The sequence below is a fragment of the Diabrotica undecimpunctata genome, chromosome 2 (genome assembly GCF_040954645.1).
Source record: "Diabrotica undecimpunctata isolate CICGRU chromosome 2, icDiaUnde3, whole genome shotgun sequence".
Taxonomy (NCBI): domain Eukaryota; kingdom Metazoa; phylum Arthropoda; class Insecta; order Coleoptera; family Chrysomelidae; genus Diabrotica; species Diabrotica undecimpunctata.
The window spans coordinates 57,630,791-57,658,075 of NC_092804.1; the positions used below are offsets into that span (position 1 = coordinate 57,630,791).

The following is a 27,285-nucleotide window of genomic DNA, read 5'->3' on the forward strand; positions in this document are numbered from 1 at the left end:
ATACAATAATCAAACTTACCAGAATTCGCATCAAGCAGTAATTTATGGCACTTTCAAAGTTTTTATTAAAATGAAAATTTACGCTGTTGAAACATATTTAAAATTTAGTCTTCGTTCTGTTTTACTAGCAAAACGATCAAATAATAAACTCATTTATTAAATTTTTCAATGTTGCTGAGAAACACTTTTTCAGCCGATAAAATTCCCAATTCCCAGTCTTCCTTCTTTCATCAAATTTGCTTAAAAAAGTTTTTATCCTCTTCAACATAGAGAAGCATCTTTTAGCTTGGGATATTGACATAGACGTAGTCACTAAAACTTTCAGCAGAATAACAGGTTTTTGGAAAGTAATCATTTTTTTCTTTGAAAGTAATGATAAAAGAGAAACGGCTTCAGAAATGGTTTGTAGTTCTCTTTCATATAGTACTTACAGTTCTGTTTGTAAACGTTTTTTTATACAAATAGATGGACGTCAAGGTGTTCTGTAAAAGTAAATCAAACCCTTATCTGTTGTAAAATAGAATCGCAAACTGCCCAGGCTTCTATTTTTTTATTTATTGAAACAGATATATCGGAATGAGGACAACGTCGCCTTTTCTGAAGAATAGGTTCATCAGTTTCTACTAGTTTTGAATCTTTTTTTTTTCGTCTTTATAGAGAGGGGGTCTGGATCTCTCCATTCTGTTCCTTTCCACTATCCATCTGCTGCAATCTAACATCGTATGTGTCACAGTGTCCGAGTATCCACAGTATAGGCATTCATCTGTATTTCAGCCTTTCCGATCCTATAGAGGTAGGCCCTAAAACACCCGTGTCCTGTGAGCACCTGCGTCAGGAAATAATCCAGTCACCTGTGGCCACAGTTCACCCAATCTCACCCAATATTTGGGATCAGTATTTTCGTCCACTGTGCCACATCTTCCGTGTTGTTCCATTCTTCTTGCTATATTTCAACTGACCTTTTTCTTTCCTGTCTTCTCTCGGCCACAGTAAGGTTTGGACCTCTTCTCTCATAAAGTTCTTTTCTTTCCACCGCCAAAACATGCAACGGAACACATCCAGTGATGGTCCATAAGTAGACTTGTTCTGTCTACTCGTGTCATGAGACTCCTATAGGCCGTTATCTTTACCGCCTCGCTCCAGACTGGTGCCGCGTAGAGGACGATCGACTGTACAACACCGTGTAAGACCCTCTTCCTTTCGGATTTGGGTCTTCCAATGTTCGGCATCACCCTCCTCAACGCAGCCGCACTATTCGCATCCTTCCGGACCACCTCCCGCACGTGCTCCCCCCATTTCCATTCTAGTGCAATATCACTCCTAGATACTTTACTTGTTTCTTGGGTGTTAGACGTGCTCCCGCACATTTTAATTCAATATTTTGCCTGTTCCTTGTCCCCTTCAGAATGATGGCTTCGGTTTTCTCTGTCGCAAGTTTCAGTCCGTGCTGCGTCATCCATTTCTTTACGACGCCGCCTGCGTTTCGAACCCGGTATTTGAGATCTGGCTCATCCCGGGCCACTACAAGTACAGCGAGGTCATCCGCGAATGCGAAGGGGGTTGTACCCTCTCCGTATTCACAGTGCATAACCCCGTCATATGCCAGATTCCATAGCGTCGGGCCCAAGACAGATCCCTGGGGTACCCCGGCCGTCACGTCCACGATCGTGCCCTTTTCCACCATAATCCTTCTCTCGGACAGATACTCCACCACCACATTCATCAGGTAACCAGGACATTCTCTCTCCTTCATTGCCTTTATTACCTCGTTCCACTGCAACGTATTGAATGCATTCTTAACATCAAACAACAGCAGGGCCGCCCAGCGATGTTCATCCCCTCTGTTCCGCAATGCTTCGAGTACACTCATGATTGCATCAATCGTGCTTTTCCCTTTACAAAAACCAAATTGCCTCCTTGATAAACCACGTGACCTCTCAATCATGTCGTCTATGCATACTCGCAGCATCCTTTCATACACCTTACTGATGCATGGAAGTAGACAGATGGGGCGATACTTTTCCTTAGCTTTGGGAAGCAGTATCAACCTCGATGTCCTCCAAGGCTCAGGAAAGGTTTGTGCTTCCAGCAGTGCATTCATGTGTTTCAGAAGCTACGCAGGTTCCACCCGTCCTAGACCCTTCACCGCCTCAGGTGGTATCTGATCTAGTCCTGGGGACCTACGAGTCTTCAGTGAACCCAATGCCTCGATAAGTTCATCCATGGTAAAGGGTACAGCTCGCTCAGCTCCTTCATTCCTCCATACACCATGACGTCTGCCGTCCGGAAAGAGCTCTCTTGTTACCTCAAGCTTTTTGTCCATAGGCATTTCGTAAGGAGAATACGCATGAAACTTCTTCATGACGATCTTGTATCCCTGACCCTATTTTATATCCTAGCTTCGAATCTAGTTGGTCAATAACTGTATCCATTGCATAACGAGTTTTTTGCATTGCCTTTTTAAATATTTGCAGATTTTGTTTAGCTGCAGTGGTGTCAGTGTGAATCATCTGCAGTTGCTTAAAAATCATTTCTACATGTGGCATGAATTTATGAAAAACTGTTAACCAAAATATGAAATATTTATTCTGTAATCTAAGTTTATATGCACCGGTTTGCTCAATCGTTAAATTCAATTTAATACTTTTGTCATTCTTTAAAATATCCATGACTTGTATCAGCTCATTTCGGTATTCATAAACTGTATTGACTCCATCAAGTGATTGAAAATTTCATCTAGTTTGTGATGATCGTGGTAATCGTTTATTAGCTATCTCATCCAACACCTTTGTTCTTTGAGGTGATGTAGTAAAAAAAGAACAAATCTCAGTTAAATGGGTGAAAAACATCCGAACAGATGCATTAATTGAAGGCTCACTGCTTATTATAAGATTCATTTGATGTTCATAGCAATGTACATAGTTTGCAAATGGATATTACAGTCGGAAAAATGAAAGATTACCCATAAACGATCATATTAATCACTTATTTTGTATTTGCTGTCTTTTTCTATAAATAACAAATGTTTGTTATAGAAAAAGACAGCAAATACAAATTAAGTGATTGATATGATCGTTTATGGGTAATCTTTCATTTTTCCGACTGTATATGAGTCACCCATTTCCAAAATCAGTTAAATCCACTTGAAAAAATTTGTGGGAATAGGCCAATAACTAGTTGCGTACCTACCGTCATAGGGAACGTGATAAAGTTGTTATCAAAAAAAAATTAAAAAATAAAGCTTTTTCCTAATAAAAATTGTATAAAATTAAAGAAAAAATGTAGGCACTGTAAAATATTAAAAATTTATTATAGCTGATTTTGGAACAGTAATAGGATTTAACTACTTTTGAAACTATTATGTCATAGTATTATATTGTTGTGAGGGCAAAATTTTTGCTTTAGTTAGATTGTTACAATAATGAAGCAATTTTTACTGAAAAGTTTTATTCGTACATTTTTTTAATAGTATTTGGTGTCTATTTTTTTAATCAATAGATTCGTCCTCAGCATTCAGTTCAAAATCATCTTCTTCGTCATCTACAGGATCGATTGGTTGTTGCAACATTTCCTCAAAAAACTTTAACTTCTGGTTGTTTTTCCAGTCTGTTCCATAATGGAGATCCAATAAACACTTTATATCTTTAATTTTCGCGTCTTTAACTGCCACACCTTCTGGTATTTCCGGAACAGCTTGATTTCCGAAAACTTTTCCTCTTTTTAAAACTGACTTGGGCTCACCCGTTTCAAAGTTGTAGTTGGCCTCTCCTTGGATCAAAGCTGTGTTTGGATTTCTTGTAGATCGTGTGAAAATGAATTTTTTAGCTTTTTGAAATTGGAAATGCCACTGTCCTGGAGGTTTTACCACAGCTTCTGTGACACTTTTCCAGTTACTGACAGAGCAGTCTGCATCCAGCTTTATCACAGTACAGGTATTTTTAATGATATCAGTGTATTCGTCTGGATTGTTGATAACACTGAAATTTTGAAACTGTCGTTCTAAAATTCCAAAGACTCGGTCTGGCGGGATGAACGAATGTCCGACTACAGGAAAGTATAGTACCACCTTATTCACGTTACGAGGAGCATCCTTAATAAGCCAACTGATAAGCATACCAACAACAATGGTGTTTTTATTTTGTCCCCCACAACCATCAGAAAAGAGTTTGACTGTGGTGACATTTTCAAAGTTCGAGTTCTGTAATCTATGGTACAAAGCAGATGCTATTTGATTGGATCCCTTTTGATACTGGTTTTCTGTCCAAAGATAGGAGAATGTGTTGTGGCAATTTCGTGTGGCTTTGGAGTGCCCCTCACATATAACAAAGTTATAAAGATACAACTGACGCTTATAGTACGCAGCCTGATCAGGTATTTTAGGCAACACCAAGTTTTTTTGGCAGTCATAGCTGAACACAAGCTCGTTATCATTGTTCTCTCGTAAGAACATATAAAATTTCTCAGCACGAACTTTATGGACTTTCAATTCCAATTTTAAAGCTGCTCGTTTGTCACCATCCTTTTCGGTTGCTGTCTCGCATTCAAGTCGTATACATGTAGAACACTTATCAGTGTATGGGGCATCAAACCCGATATTAAAATTGGTGGCAAACACGTTTCTGAAGAAATCATACTTGCATGTTAATTTGGGAGTTGGATGTTGCTCACTGTACATATACCACATTTTTTTAATGCTCAGTTCACTCGGAAGATATTGTCTGTGTTTGTTCTTTGCTCTACAGTAGTGTTTCTGCACTGGTACAAAAGATTTAATAAAAGTTTTGATGCTTTCTTTCTTTGTGTTAAACTTTTCAACGTGGCGGGCTCCTCCACGAGTTTCAGATGGGAGTACACCTGTCTGAAGAAATTTTTGGCAAAGTAACTGCACCCGGTTTCGACTTTCTTGGAGTATTGCAAGTAATGCCGCTCGACACACTTTAATATTTTCTGTTTTATTGTGTCTTTGCTTAGGTAAGTAGAAACTAGTGCTTACCATTCTTTTTGAGGTACGTTCTGGAATCCGGGTTCTTTTTGCAGAATAAATTGTGTCTTCGATTGTAGGTCCGCATCTTTGTAATATCTGCGATGGATTTTTGTTACGTCTTGCAAGGAAAGCTCTGAGCATCGATACTTGCTTTTGCTTGGATGTTTGCAGTTTGGCATTTGAGGAAATCCCTTTGGACGGTGCCTAAAAAAACAAATTTGTTACACTTTCAGTTACCTAATCGCTTTCGCTGTAGTTGACGTTATGAGAGTTTAGGAAAGATTAGCCTGAATCTAAAGGTATAAGTAAAGACGAATAATAACGGATTATAAAAGGTGTCTCGTAAATGTGCCAATAAATTTCAGGGGATAAAAGTATACCTCTAAAAAACATTAAAAATGGTTATATTAACATACCATTCAAAATGTGTCGTTGTTGAGATACTTTTTTTGTATTGTTTGCCGATATCTCTTAAAATTTTAGTACCTACTGTAGATATGATGAAAGTTTGTATACTAGTACTACTTGATAAAACAAGCATTTTTTTCTAAATTGATCATTTCCAGAGGCGCAGATACAGAGTAAATTTTGGGTTTTTATCCCAATAACTTCTACGTCACTGTAAAATAATGAAGGTTGTTGGCATATTGACGAAACACTGTATAAATTTTTATTATAATAATTACAATTAACTTACCTAGATACTTTTGCAATGGTTTTTTTCCAAGTGGAAGGATTGCTTTTTCGTTTTTTAGCCAAAGAACCAGTTGCCTCTGCTATTACTTCAACATTATCAACGATTTCAGGATTTTCCGCTGGCCCCTCCATGATATTAAGAACTGTATCGTCCAGTAAAAGCACCTGTTATGGTTTATTTTAATGTTTTGAAAAAAAAAATAGTGTTATGCTTTTAGGTTTGTCTCAATACTACAATACAAGCGCTTCTATTTCTCACAAAAAATGTTTAACTACCTGCTTCGGTGGTCGATTTGTAACTAACAGTGGCTGTGGCACCGAACTCATGGTCATGTGGGTTTAGTATTTCTTTTAACTTGTTTTGACACCCTGACAGATTTAACTGGTTTTGAAACCGACCACCGAATACATTTAACTGCTTTTGGAACAGTCCGAACTTTTCAGCCGGTATTTTCAACGCAATGTAACTGAGTTTGGAACAGTTTGAAGATACACACATGTAAGGAGACTAACAAAGAATTCATTGAAATCATAACGTCCATTTTTTTAAATTTTGGATTTAACTGATTATGGAACTGGGCGACACATATATCTTGAATTGTTTTTCATACCCTATTTACACCTCCGTTCATTAGTGATGTTCCGTCATAACTTTACGCTATTAACTTATTTGACGTGTCACTGATTAAAGGATTAATTTCATTTAATTAATTTATAGGTATATGGTGCATAGTTTGCTGTATATAAACAACATTTGACCTGTAATAGGAGTATAGCAAATGAAGGGTTGAATCAATATTTTGATGAAAATGTATATTTTTATTTTCATATATATATGAAAGGAGTTGAATGCAAAAAAATTGTTTTGCACATACTCTGCAGTAAAATTCAATGTTTATTTTGTTATTAATATAAAAATACAATACAAATTAAAATGCAACATTCATAAGTATTTAAAAATGAAAATATGCATAATTTACTTACGCATATGTTTAATTTACAATGATAATAATATTAATAAAAAAATAATAATAATATTAATAAATAAAAATAAATAAAGAGCTTCATAACTGCTTATCTCCTGAACCAGACGGCATTCAAAACTTCTGGCTTAAAACGTTCTGGAGTATTAGTTCTGGAGTGCTTATCAGCATTAATTAATCACAGTATTTCTAATCCGCAGGAAATACCATCTTTCCTAACCCAGGGAACAACTTATTTAATACCAAAAGATCAAAATAACACCCAAGATCCAACCAAATATCGCCCAATTACTTGTCTTCCAACTCTGTATAAATTGCTCACATCCTGTGTAGCCCGGCGTATCTACCAACACTGTGCTCTAAACAATATCATAGAGCCTCAACAGAAAGGGTGCGCTAAGGGTTCCATGGGCTGCAAAGAACAACTTATCATCGACTCTGTCATTTCTAACCAAGCATATAGCAAAAAAAGGAATCTCTTTACTGCTTTCATCGACTACAAGAAAGCGTTTGATTCAGTGCCGCATGAATGGCTTGTAGATATATTAAAAATATATAAAGTTGATGATAACATAGTGACCTTTTTAAAACATATAATGTCAGATTGGAAGACAAAAATTCACCTCCAAATACCTGGTGAAAACAATATCGAAACTGAAACTATTGCAATCAACCGGGGACTATTTCAAGGAGACTCGTTGAGCCCAATGCGGTTTTGTCTAGCGATGAACCCCCTATCCCAGCTACTGAACTCAACTAACACAGGTTTTAGCATCAAAAATAACACTACTGTTGTGGCAAAGCTTAATCATCTATTGTATATGGATGATTTAAAACTATTGGCTTCTACTCGATGCCACCTGGATCAGATGCTGAAAACAGTGGAAAATTTCTCTAATGACATTAGTATACACTTCGGCCTTGATAAGTGCCGTGTCTTAAATATAATTAAAGGAAAGGTTCAGCCCGGTGGATTCGATATGCAAAACGGTCAGAACATCGAGGCCATGGGTGAAAATGATATGTATAAATACCTTGGAATAAAGCAAGCGTTGAAGATTGAACTTAAGCAAATGAAAACTGAAACAACTACTGAGTTTATACGAAGGGTAAAACAGCTGCTTCGTTCACACCTTAATAGTAAAAATTTGTTTAAGGCACTAAACACCTATGCATGCTCCGTGCTTAGCTACTCATTTGGTATTGTTAAGTGGACAAAAACGGATATAAAAAATCTTCAGCGAAAAGTACGAACACACCTCACAAAGGCACAAAAACACCATCCTCGAAGTGCAGTAGAAAGAACGACATTACCGCGGTATTTAGGAGGACGAGGACTTATGGATATAAGTGAGCAACTAGAAAAACACATTAATAATTTAAGAACTTATTTTCAGGTGTAGGCTGAGATATCTACTCTACATCGCGCGATTTGTGCAGTAGATGATACAACACCGATCAAACTGAGGGAACCAGAAATGCGCATAAACCATCTTACTAAGGAAGAAAAAATGCGCACCTGGATGTGTAAACCTCTTCACGGGCGACATCCTAATGAGGTCAGTCAAGACCACGTCGACAGTAAAGCGTCGAACTATTGGCTGACATCAGGAAAGTTGTTCCCTGAAACAGAGGGTTCATTACTCGCCATTCAGGATCAGATTATACCAACCAAAAATTACCTGAAATATATCGTCAAAGACCCTCAGGTCCGAAATGACAAATGCCGATATGGATGTCAGGCTCAAGAAACCATCCAACACATTACCGGGGGTTGCCAGGCATTTGCTGTAACAGAATATAAGGAACGGCACGAATCAGTAGGAAAGATCCTTCATAAAGAGATAGCCATCAAACTGGGACTTCTCCAAGCAAACCATCTCCCATATTATCAATACGTTCCTGAAAGTATAGTTGAGAATGATAACTACAAGCTATACTGGGACCGCACTGTGCTCACAGACCAAACAGTGGCACATAATAGACCAGATCTCATACTAGTTAATAAACTAAAGAGACAAACAACACTAATTAATGTGACGATACCCAACAACAATAATCTTCGTGTTAAACAAAACGAAAAGATCGCCAAGTACAGGGATCTGGAAATTCAAATACGAAGACAGTGGAGAATGGAACGTACCCAGACAATACCTATTATTCTCTCTACTACTGGAGTCATTCCGAAGAACCTCCTAGAAAACATAAGAAAGCTAGGTCTGAATGAACATCTCTACAAGACCATGCAGAAAGCTGTACTTCTTTCAACGTCCAGATGTGTACGAAAATTTTTGGGAGATACTCCAGCATACCAAGTCACCTAGGACTCGATAACACAGAAAGAGTCCCACCAGAGCTTAATCCTTTTGATACCGTAGGTATCTGGGATGAGTGAATTTTCCTCTTAGAGGGAGTGAGAGCCGTATGGCTAAATCTGGAATATTAAATATATTTAAAAAAAGAACATTTTTATTCTCGAGCGAGAAAGATAGAGAGAAAATATATCTTCTGTCTCTCTCTTACTTATATCTTACATATGTAATCATTTTGCCGATTTACTCCCATACACATTTCTAACGTCGAACGCGCGTATAGAAGTATAACTTCAAAAACGAAATAAGTCCCACCCAAACAACTCTTTTCTGAACTTTAAAACTTGAACTACTAAATTTTTAGGTAACTGAACTAAGCCTCAGTTTTATTAATAGCGTCTTGGCGCCATTTTGTAAGATACTTTTAAATGGGACCATGGAGAAATTAATATATTATTTGAAAGCACTTGTATAAATCATTAGGTCCCTGGATTTTTTGATTCTTTATGACACCGTTTCAAAATCCCCACTAAATTGTGAAAATCTTATTAAATTAACTCTCGGTGAAAGAATAACTCTTTCTTCCCAGATGGATAACGCCACTAGTATCATATATAGGCCAAAAATCATAATTTAAAAATAAAATCGACCTGTTTTGAAATTTATGTCATGCATATACATAAAAGAAATTTAAAATAACAATCATTATATTTGTCCCTTTCATCTCTACGCCCATGACTACTATATGTACTAAATATTCAATGATAAATAAAATAGTTTGGAAAATTAAATAATGTATAAAATTAGCGAAACAATATTAAAAAATATATTATGATTTCTCCATCTTTGATTTTTAAAACCAAAGTGACAAAAATCAGAACATAATATGTAATTCCCTCATTGGGATCGAACTCGCCACTTCTGGTTCTAAATACCACGCTTCAACTCAATCGACCATAAACCTTGTAATAAGGTGGCTAATCAATGCCATTATTTGTCAAGAACATTATGTCAGTTTTTTGGTTGTATTGTGTATTTATGTTTATTTATTTATTGTATTCCAAAAATGGAAAGGTTATTACGAATCATAGAAGTTCCAGGAAGAATATTTATTTGCAAAAGACTTTGGCCAAATGTATATATATCTACCGAATTAATATAAAATAATAATAATATTAATAAATATTAAATATATTTACAAAAGGTACATTTTTATTCTCGAGGGAGAAAGAGAGAGAAAATATATCTTCTGTCTCTCTCTTACCTATACCTTACATTTATAATGGTTTTACCAATTCACTCCCGTACAAATTTCCAACGTCGAACGCGCGTATAGAAGTATAACTTCAATAAAGTGTATTGAACGCTAGTGTATCTGTTGCCAAAAATCTTAATGTAAGTGCCAGTTTATCTTGCGGTGCAATTGCAGATCTCATGACACTATCTTGTCTTGATATTTTAGATGCAAACTTTGTCAATAAATATTCAAAATCAGTAGACGACATCCAGGTTAAGTTTTTATATTGGCCACGTATTGCTGAGATTTTAGTTCCACAAGTAAAGTAGATCTTTTCTAATAAAACTCAGTTTTCTATCATCGACACACCGAACGTTTCTTCCGGTCTTTATTTAATAAATACATACAAATAAAAGGAGCACCTGCTATCACGACCTCCCTATTCGGCGTGTTCGTTGCAACTGCTAAGTGGAATGTGGAAACCGAGATTCGTTACACGATTCATTGGACGTTCGTGTGACGTCCACATTGATGATAAATTACACGTACTTACATTACATGTTACACTCGTCTGGACCCGGCTTAAGGCGGATTGTATGAACAGGTTATATCCAAGTTAAGTAGGATACTGGCCAACTTCCTTGAATCCAAGTAGTGTGGTATTGTAAAATTAAACTGGCGTCGATGTCGAAAAATCGAAAACAAGAAGTAAACACAAAAAGAAAATGGTTTGAAAGGGAGAGTTATACGAAGCTGAGAAAGCCTTATGGAATATACGGATAAAAGAATATAAAAGTAAGGAGGCTAGAAATAAGTGCGGCATTTTTTCTTTTTTATTTCTTTTTTCTTGGTGTCAAGCTCATGTATCAATATATCAGCAACCATTAGAACACCTTCCATAATCACTTCCGTCATCTTTACAATGGTTATTTGACATCCAAGTCATTTAACCCTGGCAACCAACTTGATACAAGTACACTTGTACAAGTCCACTTGGTCGAAGTTGAAATCCAAGTATTCTTGGATTGTGTCAATCCGCCTTTAAGCTGACTGGATCTAACCTTTTCCTATGCATTTGAAGTCAAATTTCGAGCCATATTAAAATGGACTAGGGTAGTCAACTCGCGTGAATTACTTGTTTTTTTTTACGTAATGATTTGTATTAGCTGATGGGACTAGCTGCCACTGGTCTCAATACAAGATCCTTAATCCTTATTGAGAGCCTCACAGGATAGAGAAAGATTTGTCAGAAATATTGCCGACCTTCAGAAATGAGAAGGGGACTCTTAGAAAAAGAATATGTTTTCTACTTTCATGTATTCCTTTAGTTTTGTTGAATATTAAGTTCTTAAAAAAATTGGTTGGTTTTTGAAATTCTTCATTTGTTGTTTACTGATATTTCTCCTTTATCTGTTCTTTTCCTAGTTTATATATCTCTATTTTATCATGTCATAATAGATATCATAATCTTGATGTATATTTTTTAAACATTCTTTGATTAATCTGTGCTGTGTTCTAATTTGTGAACTGTTTTCTGTTTTGATGATTTCTACCAAATTCTAAATCTTCTGTCTTGTTTGTGTACTATAAAATCTACTATAATCTTAGCACATATTTTTTTTATTACAAAAGTATATCTTTCTTCTATCGTTCCCAGAGCGTGTTTACTTGTTATTAATAAATAATTAATTTGACAAAATTTCTGCGTCCATTTCTGTTCGTTTGATTTTCTGCATAATTTAAAATAAAAATAAAATAATTAAACATTTATAATTTAATAGTGCAATATTATATACATATGAAATTATTAATTTTTGATACATGATGTTAAACTTTTTATACATATAAATTTTATAATAGGTTAAAGTAGAATATAAAATAAATGGATTATTTTTCTATCTTTCTTTCTTTTTTCTTCATCAGATCCACAGGTTGTACAAACTTCTTCTCATTCGGTATAATTGGAGTAAAATCGAGGTTTGCCAGCTAAAATATGTAATGGTAGTTATGGTATAGAAAATATGTTTGGTTAATTATTCAAAATGGTTTAAACAATATTGAAATCATAATAATAATCAAAAGGCATTTAGCCATCTTTGCAAATTATTTCTTTTTATTTATAATATTTTATTTCATGTATACAATGCGCCACATTTAGGAAGCGTACTAAAAATAATCCTGCAAAAAATATTTTGCAAACATGTGTATGTTAGTAGGTAGTGCAAATAAAAATTAATTAATGTTTTATCCCGTGTCCCAAGTTAGAAAAATAATATTCAAGATTTATAATTTTAAATGGCTTTGTTATTTTCTTTTAAATTGCATACCAAAACTGTGCATCTTCCATTTTGTTTCTCTTTTGTAGTAAATCTGAGTAAGTAATTTGTAGACACAGCTTCGCAAGGTATCTAATCAAATTTATCACTCTATCATTAACTATAATATCGATTTGTACTTGGTTTCTTCAGCAAAGTTATAACAGTCGAAATGGTATTTATAGATCCTTGCACTATAATATTAAACAGGTTCACTACTCTTTAATTTCAGTTGCCCCCAATACGAGCAGGAAATGAGCTTCTCCACATTATACGCTACAATGAAACATCGTCTGAGGATGCTGATTGGCTCGACGAAGACAAATTGATGCAAGTGGTTTAATAATTCCAGAACCCTCTTCGCAATTATTTCGTGAATATATGACCAAGATAATAGAAGAACATAGTGTAATTAATAGATTCAATGAATGATGGAGGAAATACTAGACCTTATGGAACAAAGGAGGCAATACAAGGAACAGGCAGACGAATATAGAAGAAAATAAAGAGAAATATAATAAAAAATACGAGCGTCTAAAGAAAAGTGGATGGCCGATATATGTTTAGAAATGGTAGAATTAGAAAAGAAGCATAGCATGCTCAATTTGCAGCACAAGAAAATTCGAGAAATTGCTAACCTATATAATAAGAAAAACATTAATACATCTCTAGTATCTCTAGTAGATAATGCAGAAATAGTTGTCATTTAGAAACGAGAAATATTTGAAACATGGAGTAACTACATAACTGAATAGTTTCAATATGAGAGGACGTAACCCAAAACAAAAATTATACACAGGAGATCCAATCACATATAGAAAAAGCCCGATCAACATTCAATAATATAAGAAAAGTACTTTGCAGCAATAATCTGAGTCTGCAACTCAAACTACGAATACTAAGGTGTTATGTATTTTCTGTTTTATTATATAGAATGGAGGCTTGGACACTAAAAAAGGATATAAGAATAATGATAAAAGAATATATAAAGGATATAAGATAACAGAATAGAAGCATTTAAGATGTGGGCTTACAGAAGAATTTTAAAAATTAGTTGGATCGAGAAGGTTCGGAACAAGAACGTTTTAAAAAGAATTATTAAGAAAAAGTATATATTAAATACAATTAAAATAAGAAAATTGCAGTATATGGCTTATGTCATGAGATGTGAGAGATATGCGTTGCTGCAGATCATTATACAGGGAAAAATACTAGGCAAAAGAAGCATAGACCGAAGACGTATATCCTGACTAAACAATTTGGGACAATGGTACAATTATAACTCTATTGAGCTGTTTAGAGCAGCAGTATCAAAGTTAAAAATAGCAGTAATGATAGCCAACATTCTTAAAGGGAAGGTACTTAAAAAGCAGAAAAATAATAAGACATGCCAAACATACACATCAATGTAAATCAAGAAGGACCTGAAATTTTAAAATCTGAATTTTTGTCATGCAACAAAATTAGTCAAAACCAAGAAAACAGCAGGACCAGACGACATCCAAGCTGAACTCTTAAAAATGATATAAGAGGACCACATCAGTGCTCTAGTTAAGCTTTTAATGATTTGTATACTACTGGTGAAATACATGAGGAATGGTTTAAAGTTTAGTTTTATAGCAATTCCGAAGAAACAGCGAAAAAACATGTGACAAATACATGTTAATTAGTCTGATAAGCCACATATTGATTTTTTTTTGCATTATGCATTTTGAAAGAGACCTAGAGGAAACCCAGTTTGGATTTAGAAATGCGCTGGATACCCGTGAGGAATTTTTTGGCTTAAGAGTACTTCTCCAAAAATTCCGCGACCAATGTAAAGATATTTATGTGGCTTTCATCGATTACGACAAGGCTTTCAATAGGGTAAAGCTGGAAACGCTTTTGAATCATATTAAGAATCAAAGGCCTAAGTGGTAGAGATCTACGTATTATAGAAAACTTAAATTGGAAGCAGTCACACGAGTCGATGAAAGATTAACCAACGAATGTTATATTGAAAGAGGCGTCAGATAGAAATGAATTGTATCCTCGCTATTATTTAATATCTACTTGGATATAATTTTTAAACAGGCTTCGCAAGATAAAGATTTTGGAAGTCAAAATCTGTAGTGAACTGATTAATAATCTTAGATACGCTGACGATACTGTTATCTTATACGATAGTCTCCAGGGCATTCATGTTCTAACTGGATCATATTTTTATCTAACATTGTCATTTTTTCTTCACAAAATATATTCTCCTATCAAAGGAGAAAAATGGAAAGATCAACGCTGGGAAAAAGTCAAAAGAACCGAGTTCAAAAATAAGTGACCAAGAACAAGACGTGGAGCTAGACGCTGTTAAGGCTATTTTGCATCTGACATCGAATTTTGTCGGACATTTTGGTAGAATGACGGATGAGCGCTAGACAAGAAAAGTAGTGGACTGCCACCCGAGACACAAAGCATAGGCAGCCCACCCAACAATGGACCGAAGACATAAAAACAATTGCTAGAAACTGGATAAAAAGGACACAAGGTAGATAGGAGTGGCAAAAACTTTTGGAGTGACCAAAAACAGGACAATTTAAGCTTTTAGATAGATGTTTTTTCATATTTTGGTGATGTTGGATGTAGTAGAATTTGCTGTTCACAGCTTTCATTATATTTTGCTACCTAAATATATAAACCTGTCTACTACTTCATATTCAGTGTTTCGAGTTTACATTATTCTGTTGTTGTTTTATATTAATTAATTTGTAATCTACGTTCCTCACCAACTCTTTTTAGTTTGTCGAGAGCAAGCTGTTCTTCTCTTTGGGCTATAAACAATAGATAATCGAAAAAGCAAAAATTGGATACATTGACTTTACCTACAGAAATTATTCCTTCATAGTTATTTAGAACTAACCTCATGACCGCGAGGAATATATGTTTTCTAATCTCACTGTCATTCACTGTCTCACTTTCATTCTCCTAGTATTGAACGTTCGACTTCGTTTTAAAGCCCCCAAAAGAATAACCCTAAGAAAAGTCATGTCTCTAAATCTATCAAAAATCAATGACTTCCAACAAAACCTAGAAGAAGATCTTTCTTTAGACCAAGTAGATAGTGACCCTGAGAGCACTTGGATCTATCTCAAAGATAAGGTAATCGAGGCTGCAAAAGACTGTGAGGCAGCAGTTTCTACGGGCCGTAAGACGTGGATATCTGATAATAGGTGGACTGTGATTCAAAACAGAACAGAACATAAAACTTGATATGGAACAAATGAATATAGAGCGTTATCGAAAGGAATCAGCAAACAGTGCCTCAAAGTCAAAGCTGATTATATCTCTCAAATATGCAGAGAGATCGAGGAATATGGCTGTCGAAATAAACCGAGGGATTTATTTCAGAAGATCAAACTCCTTACCAGAGAATTTAAATTTCAAACGTGGTCTGTAATAGATAAGGAAGGTAATCTAAAGACCGATACTGCCGAAATATTGGAAACATGGCGAGAAACTAATAGCAAGTTATATAAAAATAACGAGGCAACAGCAGAAAATCAATGGCCCTCTGACTACCCTAGAAAACCTACTGTCTTACTCGCTGAAGTCAAAGATGCAATTAAATCGCTAAAGAGAAATAAATCCCCAGGCATTGATTCAATACCAGGTGAAATACTACAGTTAGTAGGTTACAAAGAATTACATATCATCTATTCTATCTGTGTCGCTATTTAGAATTCAGGAAAATGGCCACCTGATTGGTGTACCTCAATTTTTATCCCGCTACGCAAAAAAAGAACTATCACCAGATGAGAAAACTACCGTACACTTTCACTAATAACACATGCTAGTAAAATCTTGTTGCATATCATCAAAAACAAAATAAAAACCTATCTACATTACCAAATACCTCAGGAATAAGCGGGGTTTGTAAAGGGTAAAGATACACGGGAACAAATGCTGAACTTGAGACAACTCATTGAAAAGTCTAGAGAATTTCAAGTAACTATGATTGTATTCTTCTTTAGCTACCAAAAAGCATTTAATTGTATAAGCTGGGGTCCATTTTAATAGAAATGGGCACACCACTGCACCTGGTGACACTTATTAAAAATCTGTACCAGTCCAATATAGCAACAGTACGACTAGACCAGAAATTCTCAAACCAATTTAAAACCGAGAAAGGTGTTAGACAAGGATGCGTGTTGTCACCTGACTTATTCAACATTTATGGTGAACATGTCATGAGGATGGCTTTATATGAATGGGCCAGTGGAGTAACAGAGGCTGATAGGAAAATCTCCAATTTAAGGTTTGCTGATGACACTACACTTATAGCAGCAAATAAGCAAGAAATGTTTAATCTCCTGCGAAGAGTTGAGTACGAAAGCAATAAAGTTGGTCTGAAACTCATTAAAGCTAAGACAAAAGTAATGGTCGTCGACTGCTTCCACACTATTCAACTGACTAACATGTAACATGTTACAGGAATATCAGATAGTGTATAGTTTTGTTTATCTCAGGTCTAGTATAACTAACGATGGTAACTATTAAGCAGAAGTTCGAAGATGTATTGGCATGGCAAAGAATGCGTGAGTCGCCTAACTAAAGTTTGGAAAGACAGATCTATCTCTCAAAATATCAAGATGAGACTGGTGAATGCTCTTGTATTTTCAATATTTCTATACGGGCAGAGACTTGGACTCTTCGCGGACGCGGGCGCCAAAATATTGATGCCTTTGAGATGTGGTGCTGGAGAAGAATGCTGCGCATAACTTGAGACAGCTCATAGGACAAACGTTTCCATTCTAAACCAACTCGAAATTAAAAAAAGGCTGTCCACAATATGTCTGCAACGTATTCTGCAATTTTTCGGTCACGTGGTTCGCAGAGGTGGCGATAGTTTTGAGAGATTAATTGTTTCTTGAAACGTTCCGGAGAGAAGATCAAGAGGACGATCACCAACTAGATGGTCCCACCAAAATAAAAATTCAGTTGGAAACTTATTCTGCGAAGCTCTCAGAACAGCTGAAGATAGAGACCAATGGAGAAAAATTGTTAGGAATATTGGAAGAAATACCGATCCTCAGTAATGGGAAAACGACAAGAGAGGGATAGAATCTCACGATGGCTTCATCAATAATACATAATAAAACTATTCGACGATGATAGAATGATACAAGAAGAGGAACAAACAGGACCGAAAATAATAATGTGCGAATTAGAACAGGCAATTAGAAATGCAAAGATCGCAGAATCAGTAGGCCCAGATCAGATACCCAGTGAGCTAATTAAATGCATTGACGAAGAAACACTGCATATACTTTTAGATCTGTTCAACAAAGTATATACAACAGGAATAATACCCCAAGATTGGTTGCTGTCCACGTTTGTAACACTACCAAAGTTAGTACATGCGACAGAATGCTCCCAGTACAGAACAATTTCCTTAATAAGCCACACACTTAAGATATTTCTCAAAATAATACATGAAAGACTATACAAAAAATAGAAGAATATATAGATGACACCCAGTTTGGATTCAGAGGAGGACTAGGAACGAGAGAGGCTCTGTTCGCTTTTAACGTTCTCGTGCAAAGACGACTAGATATGACCCAGGATCTCTATGTCTGCTTTATAGATTATCAAAAGGCTTTTGATAGAGTACGACATCAGAAACTCGTAAAACTGTTAAAAGAAAAGAATGTGGATAGTCGAGATATACGGGTTATTGTCAATCTGTACTGGAATCAAAAAGCAAAGGTTAGAATCGAAAATGTCGAAACAGAAACAATAGAAATCAAAAGAGGTGTTAGATAGGGTTGAGTGCTGTCCCCATTGTTATTCAATCTGTACAGCAACGCTATTTTCAAGGAAGCAATATCAGAGGAACAACAGAGTATCTCAATAAACGGAAAAATCTTAAACAACATAAGATTCGCAGACGACACCGTTATTTTTGCAGACAGTCTAGAAGCATTGCAACGCTTAGTAAATAGATTACATCAAGTCAGTATCAAATATGGACTACAAATGAACGTTAAGAAAACCAAGTTCATGATTATTTCTAAGCAACATACAGTAGGAAGGCTAGATATCGAGGGAAAACAAGTAGAAAAAGTGAATAACTACAAATATCTGGGAACCTGGGTAAATGAAAACAATGACTAAGGTAGAAAAATAAGGACACGCATTGAAATTGCAAGACAAGCATTTATAAAAATGAAAACAATGTTTGTCAATCGAGACCTTCCTCTGGATCTGAGGACAAGAGCCTTGAGATGCTACGTGTTCTCGACTTTGTTTTATGGAATGGAAAGCTGGACACTAAAAGTTGATAATATAAAGAAGTTGGAATCATTTGAGATGTGGTGCTATAGAAGGATTTTGAAAATACCATGGACCCAACGAGTTACAAATGCAAAAGTGTTAAGAAGGCTACAAAAGGATTGCGAGGTCATAAAGCACATCAAAACAAGAAAGCTGAAATATTTAGGCCACATTACCAGAGGTGCGAAATATGAGATATTAAGGCTCATAATGCAAGGTAAAATCAAGGGTAAAAGATAGGAAGACAAAGAATTTCCTGGCTGAGAAACCTAAGAGAGTGGTATAGTTGCAGCTCAGTAGATCTTTTTAGAGCAGCCGCCAATAAGGTACGGATAGCTGTGATGATAGCCAACCTCCGATAGGAGAAGGAACTACAAGAAGAAGAAGTAAAGAAAATATTAGTTTCGTAATAGGTTCTGTTTTGACTTTACATTAAAATCTGTGGAGAAACTCTAGGTTAATAGTAAGTAGTAAATAAAGGACCCGCCAGTGAAATGGGAAGATTTGAGGTTAGGGTTGCAGTGCGCAATGAATTGGTTGGGAAGTCACCGGCCTACCAGAATCTGCATGGCTTACCATTTACTTGAGAATGGACCGTTGGATAGGAGAGCAACGTGGCTACGCTGTCAAAGCCTACTCAAACTCACTCACTGCACTTTCAAAATAGTAGGAGTTTAGTGTAAACCCGTCATGACCTATTATTATTCATATCACGTTATCAACCTCTTCCGTCGGATTTTCTTCTTTTTCTTCTAATAGCGCTACAACCCTTTGTGGGTATTGGTCTGCTTAACAAAATTCTTCTATTCTGCCCCGTCGGATACTTTCCTTCGCCACTGCCTGATGTTTATGGTTTTAAGATCTTAATACGCGATTAAAAAGTAAAAAAACAGTTCGAACCCCTGCTAATGTCGAACGTGTTCTACAAGCGATCTTAAAAAGTCCACGGCTTCCTTAATCTCCCGATCAAACTGTCTGTGACTTCTTTTTGTAGGGATATGTAAAGCCATAAGTGTAGGAAAGTGATCCACCCTGGACAATCCCAGCCCTCAAACAATGAACTCGTGATGACATTGCAGCAATACCAGTCGATATACTGCAAAGAGTTATGCAAAACTTCCAGGCTTGACTCCAACAATGCATAAATAACAACGGAAATCATTTAACGGATTTGGTGTTCAAAAAATATTTTTTTACACTGGAATTCAAATGGCTATTCTATTTCTTCCTTCTTGATGTATTACATCTATACAATAATTCTTTAATAATAAAATTATTTACTAAATATTCCCGGTTCATTGGCGGACTACCAAAAAACAGCGATTACAACTTTTGAAAAAGTTTTACCATCGAAAAAAACAATATGCGCAATTATTATTTGTATTTCTTAATACTAGTTACCTGAGGCAAAATTGCAATTACAAAACTTCTATACTGCGGATGATTAGCTATGGGATTTCCATGAAATGTTACACTTCTAAGATTTATTAACGACTTGAGTTTTTTTATTTCGTCCAATTCGGAGATGCAGTTACCGTGAAAGTAAACAATCTTCAAATCTTTAAATTTTGTTATACACTAAAACATAAATGTTTAAAATTTAATGCATGCTATCAATTTATAAATCCACAAGGAAACTAAGTTCCTGTAGCTACCTGTATAAGATGTATCACAAAAAATTTATTTAAAAATCCTTTATAAAAGGTATATAATTAAAACACCCAATCGGACTACATCACAAAACGTTTTCGGATATTATATTCCATTATCAGTGTGTCTAAGTGTACATGTTTTGAGCCACTAAATATTTGGGTAAATACCCATTAAATGTTATTAATTTAAATTTAAGTTACATTATTGGATCTTATATGCTATGATGTTAAAGTTACAATTGAAATTGATAACATGGCAACGTAAGACTCTACTGGAGATTGCTGGTCCTGAGACAAAGTGTCTACGAGGACTTGTTGATAGCAACTGAGCCAATAATGTAACTTAAATTTAAATTAATAACATTTAACGGGTTTTTACCCAAATATTTAGTGGCTCAAAACATGTACACTTAGACACACTGATGATGGAATATAGATTCCAAAAACGTTTTGTGATGTAGCCCTATTGGGTGTTTTAATTATATCCCTTTTATAAAGGATTTTTTAAATAAATTTATAAATGTAGTGTGTGTTGCTTTACAACTAAAAAACCTGAACTGCAAGCATCAAATAAATAAACATGGGCGTTCCGTTCATAATGAAGATTTGGCACTAACTTCTTAAAATCTTATGGATAAGGGTAGGTTTTAAAAAATTAATATAAAGAATATTATACTATTATACTTATACCTTCAAATAATAAATTTTAAAATTAAATATTATGGACGAACAAAAAAATCAACTATTATACCTAATCCATTTGTAGTTTTAATTTAATTTTTTAATTAAATAAGTATATATCAATTACAACAGAAATTTTTACTTTGATGTTAAAGTTTTTTAATTATAATATTGTTTATATCGCTGAATATATAATTCAATAACATTTCAAATGAGCTAGCACGCGACTCATATTCTCTTTAAAAAAATTATCGATTACGTCATCATATCCAGATGAAAAACGTCACTATTATAATATATATGTCAAAAATTATAATTTAAAAATAAAAATCGTCTTGTTTCGGGATTTGTCTCCAAAGTAACATATTCTCGAAACAATTAATTTATTAGATCATTTTGCACCTGTATATTTACATATACAGTGCGATTCTAATGTCTCCTCCTCTAACACATTTTCTGGATCATAAGCACAATATTCATAAATTTGTAAGTGTTGCTTTCTGCACATAGGATGACATCTACATAACATATGAGGCCATAAGAAAGGAAGGTTTAATCTAGAACTCGCTGGTTTCTCCTCTTCGAATTGAGATATAGAAAGAAATAAGCAAGAAGACTATAAGTAAACTACATTTAAAGCAAGTGACATAAAACAGAATATTATATGTATATTATATATATATATATATATATATATATATATATATATATATACATATATATATATATATATATATATATATATATATATATATATATATATATATATATATATATATATAACTAACGAAAAATCGGGAAGTTTGCAAAATAAGAAACAGACCCATCTTTCCGAGGCTAGGAACCCTTTTTTGAACTAACCAAACGCCGCAAAAGTGGAATTATATATATATATATATTTATATATAAGAGTAAGAAAAATGAAGTACTTGTGACTCGTGTTTACAATTATTATCAAGAGCTGCTAAAAAATACAAAATATCTTACAAAGTTGAACTAGAAAGAAAAAAAAATTTTTGTTAACTCACCAAATAAAATTAGTTTGGTTAATAAAATTGCTGCTAACATATTTCAAAAAGAATTATTATAAAAATGTTCTTATCTAATAAATGTTTCTCTGAAATTTTAATATAATTTTGAAAAAGTTTCTTAACACAAAAACAATTGAATTTATAAATAAGTTAGAATAGCGACCAATTACAATTAAGCCTCAATGTCATAAATGCCAACTTAAAATTTTTATTTGTGACAATTATATTGCCAAAAATAAAATTTTGTTTAAAAATTCAGTAAGTAACAAAACACTGATGATGGGTTTTTAGTCCTAAAACGTTCTGTGATGTAGCCCGAAAGGGATTTTAAATTATATACCTTTTATAAATGATTTTAAATAAACTTTTTAAACTATAATTAATCATCAGCTGATGATCACAAAGCTGTATCCCTTAATTAAGTTAACAACTTTCTAAACCTATTTATATCCTAAATTACCCTCATATTATATGTTTCAATTTTGTAGCATATACCTCATCTATTTCGGTTATTCGGTTGTAGGAGAAATCGATCCATCCGAGCTGAGCAGGATATTCCAAAACAGCCTCAGCCAAAGTATCCATATTGGTTATATTTCGTAATTGGTTGTTGTTAAGCCAAATGGATCTAGTAAGAAATTTCTTTGACTCTGCTCTCTCTGGAACTCCTGCGACTCTTGTAAAACGTGCCCCCTCGAGACCAACAGCTAGAATATCAAAAAATAGAAAGAATATTTATTTTCAAGGAATTGAATTACCAATACATAAAAATTAAAGACAACGGTAAACTCTTGAAATTATAAATTGAAACCACTTGTTTTAAAGTCAATAACATAAAAACTTTCGATGTAAAACAACTAATGTTTAAACTGCTTTTATTTATTTATGTTTTCTTTAGTAGTCAGTCTAACCAGTCCTAGCTCTTATGCAATCTTCAATTTGCTTGGGTATGCTCTTAAACAAATTGTCAATATCTTGTTCTGGTAGATTGTTCCATTCTTCAAGAGCAGCTTGTATTTGTTGTGCAGTCTTTTGTGGATTCTCAGGGTGAGCTTTAATTCTTCTGTTAAGCATATCTCACAGTTGCTTTATAGGGTTAAGTTCGGGTGAGCAAGCAGTCCACTCATAAGAGTGATATGTTTTGCTTTAAGGAAGTCTTTAGTCACTCTGCTGATATGTAGAGGTGCATTATCATACATGAAAATTTTTTTTCATTGCATCTCTCCAGAGCCTAACTACAGGTTCTAGAACCAAAGCAACATAACTACGAGTTGTTAAAGTTGGTTGAATGAAAATTAAATGAGTTTTTTTACTGATCATAATGCCTCCTCAGACAATGACACTTTCTCCTTTATATATGTGAACAGAGCTGGCAATTCATGTTTTTTGCTTGTCTTCCCCGCCCTCTAAAAATTCGCCGGTTATCTGATTTCTCATAAATCCTGGTTTCGTCTGAAAATATCGCATTTTGCCAATTTCCAATGTTCCAGTTTTGGTGTTAAAGACACCAATTTAGGCGATCAATGTTGAGCTGCTTGGATAACTCGGGAACCCGTAACTTTCTACTGCTGTAGGTATAGTCCTTAGGTATGAAGTTTTTTTCTTATCGTTTTAACAGAAACACTTAGACCTGTAGCTTCCAAAAGTTGCATTTGGAGCTATGGGTGAGAAATTCTTGTGCCTGTTCTAGCTACTTGGACAATGAAACGATCGTGGCGACTGTGTCGAGCCATTGTTACTTTTTGACAACTTTGTCTTAGTCTACTCTTAAGCGTTAATAATTTCTGATACCTAGCATAAGTTTTTAATACAACGCCGTGTGTTATGTTTACCACTGCCGTTTAGTCCCTCTGAGACATTACTTGCTCCACAGGGCCAATAATTTTTCCCATTTGCACATCCATTAACTTCATATAAGACATACAAGTTCGTTCGCTGTATCTTTGCACATGTATGAAATTATTCACGAACTATTTTTAAATTTTGTCTCATGTCTACTCACAGGAACAGTCTCTCTTTATCTTCGTTTAAAAACGCTTGTCTGGAAAAGAGGTTGGCTTTGTATAGACCCAAAAAAGATTTGTGTGAAATATGTGTCTCTTTTAAAACAGGAAATCTTGACCAAGAAACGTTTAGTGAACATCATTTGAAAAAACAAGAAGCGAGACTTGAGAAAATTAAAGCTAAAAACAGTGAAAGCATTGTATTGACAATGAATTTACAGACAGTCCTTTTATGTCCTAAGTACAATGTTTCTTTCCTATATTATAGAAAAAAGTTGACAATCCACAATTTCATATTCTATAACTTGCACACAAAACAAAGGCATTGTTTTCTTTGGGATGAGTAGGAGGGGAATCTTACCAGTGCCGAATTTGCTAGTGTAATCGTAAGTAGGTATTTTAGAAAAATTGTTGGAAGCTAAGAAAAATTGAGGTTAGTTGACAAGAAAATATACGTGAAATAATTATTTTTAGCGATGGATGTACTTACCAAAATCGTAATGTTACTCTAGCTAATGCAATTTTAAACTTTTGTTTAAAGCAGAAGGTAACAGTTATACAAAAATACCTTGAGAAAGGGCACACCCAGAGAGCAGTAAACTATGTAAGCAGTATCCGACCGGGTAAAAAAAAGGGTGATGCAGTTGTGACAGATATTAGAGCTATAAAATATTACCACAAGCGATTCATTACAAGTTGAGATTTGGTGAAAATTGGATTGAACTGCCTTGTCGAATAAATCAGAATGTGATACCCAAAAATTTCGCAGATCTGCCGAAGCTTTACACAAATAAAATACCATTAAAAAAAGACAAATTCGAACATTTGCAGTATTTAAAAAATACCCTTGATTTCGATTACCACTCATTTTATGACAATCTCGCACACTAACTATGTTATTTTAAGTCCTATCATATCACTGTTGTACTAAATTTGTTTTTGTACATATTTATGCGATTTTATTTTAGATTTATTTTAGATTAAAATTTTATTTATTGTTGTTGAAAAGTGAGTCTATTTTTCATTTCTAACGTAGGTAATAAAATAACACTAAATTTTATGTTAAACGTTTTTCAAAAGTATTGGTCTGTATTTCATTATTAGGATATTTTTTATGTGTGTCAGATAATGTATTTTTATAAATCGATAACTAATGCTTTTTATTAATTTTTTCAAATCCAGCGTTACAAAGAAAGCCACGTAACTCCATAGGCACGTCTCATTCCAAAAGAAGAAAAACTTGTAACTCAAAATTTTCTGCATTTTTAACTATATCTGCTAGTTTTTGAAATTAAAATTGTATAATTTAGCTTAATATGATTGTGTTGACGACGATATAAGAAAACATACTATTTTGGAAATATTTTTGAAGCAGAAATAAAGTGTTTTATGAATCCATTTAAGTAAGTATTGAATATTTAGATGTAATAAGCAAAAACCACAAACTTACTTTCTAAAAATCTTGGAACATCAATATGTGTTAGTTTCCTGAACGAAAAATCTGCCGGTTTTCCAGCTCGTAAAATTGAGTCGTGGTCAATGCCCATTGTATATTCCAGATATATAAGAAAATAATGCAATTTTTACACAACAAATATTTGACAATAGGTGTCACGATAGTCAAGCATGTTTTGGTTGAGTGTGTTATGGAATTTTATGAAAGAAGAAAATGTAAAATATTCACGTTTTAGGCCTGTTCTGTGTGAAGAGGATTATAATAATAGTTGACCAATAATCAAAACAAAAATTAAAAAATGACGTATAAAAGTGATAAGATTTAAAAAATATATTTAAAAAGAATGAAAGAAATATAATCTTAACGATATAAAAAAATATAAAAAACATTAACAATATATTAACACACGACTTAAAAATCAAATCTCCCATATGTATAACCCGTCGGTCAATAAGTCCCGGGCACAATTAGTAAAACAACATTTTTTTGCAAAAATTATTATTTATTCATTAAAATAATCTTATTTATCGGCAATACACTCATTTCATTTCAACGCCTTTCTAATTTTTAGATGCAGCCCTTGTAAAACGATTTGTCTTCAAAATAAGCTTCAGTTTCGGTGATTCATTCCTCATCAAAGTGATATCTCTTATCACGGAGCATTTTTTTAGATCGGAAAAAATATGGTAATCGCTGGTTGTCAGATCTGGATTATATGGTAGCGGAGTACGGAAGCAATTCAAAGCCCAATTCGTGCATTTTTACCATCGTTTTCATTGACTTGTGACACGGTGCCTTGTCTTGGTGAAACAAGAATTTTTTCTTTGTCAAATGAGGCCTTTTCTTTACGATTTCGGTCTTCAAATGCTTGAATAAACTAATATAGTAGTCGCTGTTGATTGTTTCTTCATGTTTCAAATAGTCAAAGAAAATAATTCCTTACCGGTCCCAAAAATGCAGAGGTTATCACCTTTCTGGCGGTTTGTTGAGTCTTTGGTCGCCTTGGACGGATTTCTCCGGGTGCTGTTCATTGCCGATTTAATTTGTGAGTGAATAATGGTCCATGTTTTATCCACTGTGTCATACCGACGCAAAAACTCCGACTTATTCCGATTAAACATGTCCAAGTAGCGCCGAGATTCATCAATTCGTTTTTGTTTCTTATCTGGCGGGTGAGAAAACGCGGCACTTTCTCATATCCAAATGTTCATGTATAATAGTCAAAATGCTACCCTTTAATAACTTTAGAGTGTCAGCTGTCTCTTGCAACTTCAGTCTGCGGATTTCCATAATAATTTTTAGCATTTTTTTGATGTTTTCGAGAATACCTACATCATTTGGCCTTCCGGAGCGCTCAGCATCATTGGGGTCGGTACGACCGCGTTTGAATTCAGCAAACAATCGTTTATTGGTTACAATCGATGTAGCAGAGTGCCGGTAACACTTTTTGAGTCTTTGCTCAGTTTGGACGGTATTTTTTCCTATCAAATAACAGTGATAAATCAACAGACTAAATTGCATTGAATCCATTGCTTATAAAAATCACAAAAGAGTAACGTCACTTTAAACACTGTAACTCAGTAAATATTCTTCTTTTTTTTTTCTTCTTCTTCTTTAGTTTATTGGTCT

At 34.4% G+C, this 27,285-nt stretch overlaps 1 protein-coding gene across 1 annotated transcript; it reads right to left on the reverse strand.

Annotated features, from left to right (window-relative positions):
• Window positions 1-11,971: 11,971 nt before the first annotated feature.
• LOC140433313 (leucine-rich repeat-containing protein 51-like) lies at window positions 11,972-25,825 on the reverse strand. The gene is made up of 4 exons (XM_072521343.1): window positions 25,651-25,825; window positions 22,693-22,904; window positions 20,235-20,411; window positions 11,972-12,198 (listed from the first exon to the last, which is right to left on the reverse strand). The coding sequence occupies exons 1-4, from the start codon at window positions 25,745-25,747 to the stop codon at window positions 12,100-12,102; spliced, it is 585 nt and encodes a 194-aa protein (XP_072377444.1). The 5' UTR covers window positions 25,748-25,825; the 3' UTR covers window positions 11,972-12,099.
• Window positions 25,826-27,285: the final 1,460 nt, after the last annotated feature.